Source organism: Muscardinus avellanarius (assembly GCF_963383645.1).
Source record: "Muscardinus avellanarius genome assembly, chromosome: 13".
In the NCBI taxonomy this organism is placed as follows: Eukaryota; Metazoa; Chordata; class Mammalia; order Rodentia; family Gliridae; genus Muscardinus; species Muscardinus avellanarius.
This window is the reverse complement of record NC_137799.1, coordinates 11766401-11772964: the sequence shown is the minus strand read 5'-3', so window position 1 is coordinate 11772964 and position 6564 is coordinate 11766401. Positions and strand designations below refer to the sequence as shown.

The 6564-nt window shown below is 55.7% G+C and overlaps 1 protein-coding gene across 1 annotated transcript in view; it reads left to right on the top strand.

The window, feature by feature from the left end:
* Positions 1-359: 359 nt before the first annotated feature.
* Positions 360-6564, top strand: part of NEK6 (NIMA related kinase 6) — a gene marked incomplete at its 3' end in the record, with an annotated part of 28775 nt that continues 22570 nt past the window's right edge. The window contains exons 1-5 of the mRNA XM_080708885.1: positions 360-475; positions 701-800; positions 1970-2022; positions 4396-4451; positions 5797-6028. Coding sequence (XP_080565011.1) covers positions 386-475; positions 701-800; positions 1970-2022; positions 4396-4451; positions 5797-6028 — 531 coding nt within the window. The 5' untranslated portion in view covers positions 360-385. The remainder of the gene's footprint in view (positions 476-700; positions 801-1969; positions 2023-4395; positions 4452-5796; positions 6029-6564) is intronic.

Genomic DNA, 6564 nt, shown 5'->3' with positions numbered 1-6564 from the left:
TACTGGGTTTATGGAAGAGTGGCAACGGGGGATGGAGACATTCGTTTTCCTAAAGAGGCTGTGGGAAGAACATAGCAGGGTTGAACCTGGCACTGTCCCTGTGGCCCAGGGACCCCCAGCTGGCATTCCATACCTGGAAATAATCCTGGTGACCAGCCAGGGTGCACTGTGGGGGACAGCGTGTCCTGCGGGGCGTCGAGTCCTGGTCCTGCCGCTTCGGAGCCGGGTGGCCATGGGAGGTTCTGTAACTAACTGCGGCGTCCTCAGCTTGCACATCTGCAAACCGGGGCGAGCGCGACCCTCCTCCTGCGGGTCTTCTGGAGGAGAAAGTGAACGGGCCCCATTTTCTGTTGCAGCCCGTGCCCTCCTGAGTCTGGCATGCAGAATGGCAGGACAGCCCAGCCACATGCCCCACGGAGGGAACCCCAACAGCCTCTGCCACACCCCGGGGCCAGCGCACCCTGCCGACCCACAGGTAAGCCTTTTCCTCGCCTGCAGGACCTCGGGGATCTCTGGGGAACACGGAGGCTCCTTCACCCCAACTCCCAGTCGCCGGAGGAAGCTCCCCAGCACCTTTAGACAGACTCCCAGCAGTGGGAGCTTACTACCTACGTTTAATTCGGCAGTACTCAGAGAACTCCCCTCTGGGCTGAGGTGCCAGTCCTGGGTCCTGACCCAGGGGCTTTCTGTGTGGGTGCAGCAGCTTCAGCCCAGAGATAAGGGCACCAGAGCGAGAGACGTGGGGAGCGGGCAGAAAGTCCCTCCTTCCGCCGCCTCCGCCTCCCACTTGGATCTTAATGGTATCCAGGCCTCTTAAGCGTTTTTGTCTAGAACAGCAGAATTTTGGAAACAGTTTTCTTGGGCCTGCCTCACCCTTGCCGTGGATTTCTGGGGAGCCAGGTGGCCTTTGGGGGCGTGTGTGTGTGTGTGTGTCTGTGTGTGTGTGTCTGTGTGTGTGTATGCACATGCGTGTGTGTTACTGAGAATTAAACCCAGGGCATTCTGCCTCTTAGCTACACCCCCCAGCCCTATTTATTTTTTTATTCTTTATTTTGAAACAGGGTCTCACTGAGTTGCGGAGGGCCTCACTAAGTAGCTGAGGCCATTCTCGAACCCAAGTCCTCCCGTCTCAGCCTCCCGGATGCTGGGATTGCAAGCGTGCGCCGCCACGCCCGGCTTGACGGCATCTTCTTGTTCAGTGTTTGCTTTTGGTCCTAAGGCGGCGGGACCTAAATCGAGGGGAGGCTGTGGGACAGTCAGTCACGTGCCTGAGCCACGGGGGCTTGTCCCAGCGTCTCGCTCCCTGGCTCCTGTTGGAGAACTTCAGAGTTGCCACATCAGTTGTGCAAGTTGTAACTGTGCAGCAGGAGGGTCTGAAACCTCCTTTGCTCACCCTCTCTACATGCCGAAGCTGGGGACACCATGTGCGCGCGCGCATGTGTGCGCATGTGTCTGCGCACGCGTGCACCCACAGAAGGTCCATGGACATCAATGCCCTTTGCACCCTGCATGCCTGTTCCTGGCTGAGATGCAGGGATCCATTTCCCAGGTAGGATTTGGGAGGCAGAGCCCCAGAAGCCGGCACAGCCTTGCCGCGGTCGGCGCAGGCCCCGCCAGGGCCCGGCGCTGATGGCTGGGGCAGCGGGACCAGCTCTGTAATGTAGCGATTTGTCATGCTAAGTCATTCACTAACAATTGAATCCCCCTTGATTAATCTCCCAGAATCAGCCAGTTGCATTTCGAGCAATTAGGGTTAATTACAGCCTCATTTGGCAGAGGAGAGAGCCCCGTAATTATTTCTCGCACGAGGCGAGGAGGTGGTGGGCCCCAGTGGCGGCCGTGTCCTCGGCGTCTCGCCGCACATGTTGGAGTGGGTAATGACATAGTTAAGTGTAATTAGATACGATCACTCAGCGCTGGAGCACTCAGGGCAGCGGCTGTCAGGCGAAGGTGCCCCGGGTCCCACCAGCATCTGGCCAGTGTGCGAAGCAGGCGCAGGACGTGCGTGCTGGGCCGCTGCAGGTAGGGGCAGGAGCGGAGGACAGTGGGTCCTCTCTTGCCTTCCTCTCAGGAAGCGCTGGTGTTAAACCCCACCTGGGGACACATCACAGCTGAATCTTGCCTGTTTCAGGACATAGAAAAACGCCTTAAGTTGGTGGTGGGCATGCTGGTTGGTTATGGCGGAAGGCAGTTTCCTGAAACCATCCTTCAAGCATGGAGCCAGGCTGGGTTCTGTTCTAGCTCCATCCCTCGGCAGCCAAGTGCAGCTGGGCCAAAGTCCTCATCTGTAAAATGGGCATAATGAGATGATATCCATTTGTGTGTGTGTGTGTGGTCCTGGGGATTGAGCCGGGGGCATACCACCTCCGAGCTACACCCCAACTTGATTTTATTTTTATTTTGAAACAGGGTCTCACTAAGTTGCTGAGGCTGACCTCAAACCTGCGATCTCCTGTCTCAGCCTCCCAGGTAGGGGGATTATAGACGTGCGCCACCACGCCTAGCTGAGACGATAGACTTTAAACATCCAACAGGAGCCGGGCGTGGCGGCGCGCGCTTGTCATCCCAGCATTCAGGAGGCGGAGACCAGAGGATCACGGTTCGCAGACAGCCTCAGTTACTAAGTGAGGCCCTCCACAACTCAGTGAGACCCTGTTTCAAAAATAAAGAAAGACTAAAAAATAGGGCTGGGGGTGTAGCTCGGAGGTAGAATGCCCCTGGGGCCCATCCCCAGTACCACCCAAAAAAAAAAAAAAAATCACTGCAATTTTCACAGCTAAAGACCCCAGAGCAGAATAATACCTCCAATGTAGACAGAACATAAACCGCAGGCACTCCAGCTGGGGGTTTCGTTCACCTTTGAGGCCCAAGGCTGGTAGCTTGTCCACCTCAGTTTTCTAGCTCTGAGAGCGATCATCGTGTGAACGAATTTGCGGAACCTGAAATCCACGCGCTCTTAGGAGAGCTGACCGTGCGTGCTTTTGTTGCGATCTCTAGCGAATGAACGCATGCAGCTGAGAAGAGGCCTCACATGCCCTGTGCTACGTGATTTCCCCAGGACATCTTCATCAGGAATAAAAAGCAAGGCTTGGCCGACCCACTGAGAACATGAGTTTCCAAGAAGGGGCAAGGTGCTCCGGCCTGAGAAGCCCCGCTGCTGCGCCTCCCCCCTGGGAAGCCTGGCGCGGCCTGCTCGGGATGGGCCCAGGTCAGCTCTACTTAAGTGTGTTGAACTTTGCAGGGACAGAGGGCAGCGGTCAGTAGGTGTGCCATGCCCAGCCCAAAATCTGTATGAGAATCTTCCCAGAGAAATCAGGGTGTTTGGGTGTGGTTTAATAACTAAATATTAGTGCCCATTAAAATTCAAGGGAGAGCCAGGTGTGGTGGCGCACGCCTTTAATTCCAGTACTTGGAAGGCAGAGACAGGAGGATCGCAGGTTCAAAACTACCCTCAGCAACTCAGAGAGAGGCCCTCTGGGACTTAAAAAAAATAGAGCCAGAAGTGTAAGCTCAGAGGTAGAATAGCCTGGGTTCAATCCCCAGTGTTACACACACACACACACACACACACACAATTTAAGAGTGTTTGCTAATGCTTGTAAATTCAGTAACTTTTTCTTTGATTTCTCCTGGGAGCCATCAGGGGCTCACAGTCTACTGGGGAGAGCTCCGCTCTGTGTAAATAGATAAAACACACACAGAGGCAGAAGGATGGACAGATACCGAGGAGCCCAGAGAATGGGTGACTACTTTGTCCAGTGGATAGGAGGTTAGGGTAAAACAGGGAGAGGATATTCCAGAAGGGGAAGAAAGCTTTGCAGCCCCAGACCCAAAGGCGTGTGGTCAGGGGGTCAGACAAGGTGCTTAAATACCCGTGCTTAGAGCAGGGTGGGAGAGCGGGCGGTGTTTCTGAAAGATCTCAAACTCATTCTGTATGGTGTGGAATTGAGTCTCTAGTGAATGGGGAGCCCGTTACGGGTGTCAGGTTGGCAAGGGACTGCGGGGCTTGACTTTTAGATTGGAGCTGTGGCCCAATTTGTGCAGTTTTTACCCCACTGGAGCCTTGGGCCAAGCTGAGGCCCAAGGCTCCAGTGGGGTGAAAACAGGCAGAGGCAGAGGCTGCCGCCCCACCAGGAGAGAAGCTGCCTCAGCCTTAGGTGGGGCCTGGGCACCAGGAGGGAGGATTCTAGAGAGTTCCATGGGGAACGCCAGCTGCACCTCGTAACTGAAAGGATGGAGTGGGGGAGGTGGCGAGGTTGTCCCCAGCCTCCGGTGGCTCGGTGCTCTGTGGTTTCTAGACTCTCTGCTTTCTCTGCACTGGACTAAGGAGGACTCTCCTAGGGGAGCACTGCAAGTGAGGGGACTTCAAGTCTGCCACTGGTGTCTCCCCCGCAGCGGGTACGCGTTCACAGCACGGGCTCACAGCATACAGCCCAGAGCGGACCCCCAAGGTAAGGTGGGGATGGTCCCGCCACCAGCACGGTGCCTGCCGCTTACCTCCGTGGTCCTCCTACCCACGCAGAGGAGGGAGGACCGAGTGCTCCTTTATGCCGGGAGGAAAACGGAGAGGTGACCTTCTAGAGGCGGGATTCAGCCCAGGCCCTGTGGCCCCAGAGTGCGTCCTTATGCCACTGGGTCTTTGAGAGGAAGGCCTAGCTCTTCTTTGGAAACTAGCTAGAAATCCTTCTCTCTCTCCCTTCTCTCTCGTGCTCGCTCCTTCCCGGCTGCCATAGCTGAGCCGCTCACCACCACACTCTGCCACCCCGTTTCTGCCTTGAAGCCAGCCAACTGTGGACCGAACCTCTGAGCTGCAAGCCAAATAAACCTTTCTTCCTCAGAAAGGAAAGAGAGGAAGGAAAAAAGGAAGTAAAAGAAATTAGCCAGACCGTGAAGAGCTGAGCAGGGCTGGCCTTGTGAGGCGCCTGACAGCCTGGGCTCTGTGTAAATCGTGCCATTCTTGCGCACAACGCAAATGTAAACCATATCGCTATATACACATACACAGCGTCCATTAGACGTTCCCTATCCACGGTGTCAGATGTCTTTAAAGGTGAAATTCGTTTACAGGGGATGTCATTCTGATGAAGTGTGCTTTTTGAAATCATGGGAGCGGTTGCCTTAAAATTAATGATGCATTGCAAATATCAGGGAAAAGAGACCCATCCAGTGTACAGATGATTAAAATTCAGGTCAGAAGTCTGACTTAGTCAGGCTAAATTTTTTAATGAGATTTCAGAAAATTAATTGGGCGGATGCATTTTTATTCTTTTAACATGTAATTTTATGCTCCTGCTTTTAAAAAAAAAAACACGAGGATTTGTCAGTGGCTGAGGCTTATTGTGGTTCAAATATTTTAAACTCAGATTAACCAAGGGTGTGGGCGTGTGTTTGTGGCCTAATTTGATCTGACTTAGAGAGCCCAGGGTTCTCAGAGCTCTCGGGGGTGGGGGTCACCTACAGTGGTCCAAAACACCTCTGCCCCCAGGCTCCATGCACGCCTGCCTCGGCCCAAGGAAGCCGGTGGTATTCCTAGGGAAGGTGCAGTTGGCGACCGAGGTGACCTGGCCCCGTGGCCTAATGATCTGTGTGTGTGTGTGTGTGTGTGTGTGTGTGTGTGTGTGTGTGTGGTGCTGGGGATGCAGCCTGGGGTCTTGTATATGCTACATAAGCACTTCCCCCTGAGCCGCACCCCAGCCCTCTCTTCTATCTTGACAGAAACCAAGAGGTTGGACCCTGGGCCAGGGCAGGAGAGACAGAAATGGCTTCCTGTGGTACTGCCCTGTGAGTGGCCCACAGCACGGCCCTGGACAGAGGCCCAGGGCAGCTGGCCTTTAGCTGGGTCCCTCGGCAAGCTGTCCTGGGCCAGGGAGGAGCCGTGAAGCCACAGGGCTGCGGCCGGCCTGACCTGGAGGTGCCTGAGGTCGACCTGGGTCAGCAGACCCCCGTGGGCGGGGACAGTGACGGCAGTTACAACCACAGCCCAGGCCCCCTGAGCTCGTCCACCCCGCCCCGGATTATCTGCTGGGAAGTCAGAGCTGGCATTAGCCCCATACTACAGACGGCAGAAGCCACACATAACAATGATTAATACGTGCCAGTCCCGCGTTCCAGGCCCTCTGCCCGCTTTTTTTTCGGTTTCCTCATCGGTCAAATGGTGATGTACCAGCGCCCATCTCAGCAGGACAGAGATGTGGCGCTGCCTCCCTCGCCTTCCAGGGCTCGGCACCAGTGCCTTCCTCTCCTCTCCTCTCTTCTCCTCTCCTGTGCGGGCCAGCTGGCCGTGGTGGCTCACCTGGCTGCTCTGTCCCCAGGAGGCCCCCCCAGTTCAGATATGGGGTTCAGTGTCAGCCCCGGGAGAGTCACCATGAAGCCTCCAGTTTCTTTGTCACAATAAAGGGGACAGTTTGTCCAGAGAATGAGCAGGGACCCGCCACTCGAGCAGGGAACCTGTTTCCGAGGATGCTTGGCAGGTTTGGGGTCGGGGCACCACCCACAGTAGGACAGGGGGCCGGGGAGACTGGGGTGAGGCTGGAAGCAGATCCTGCGTTTCCCGGCCACACACCC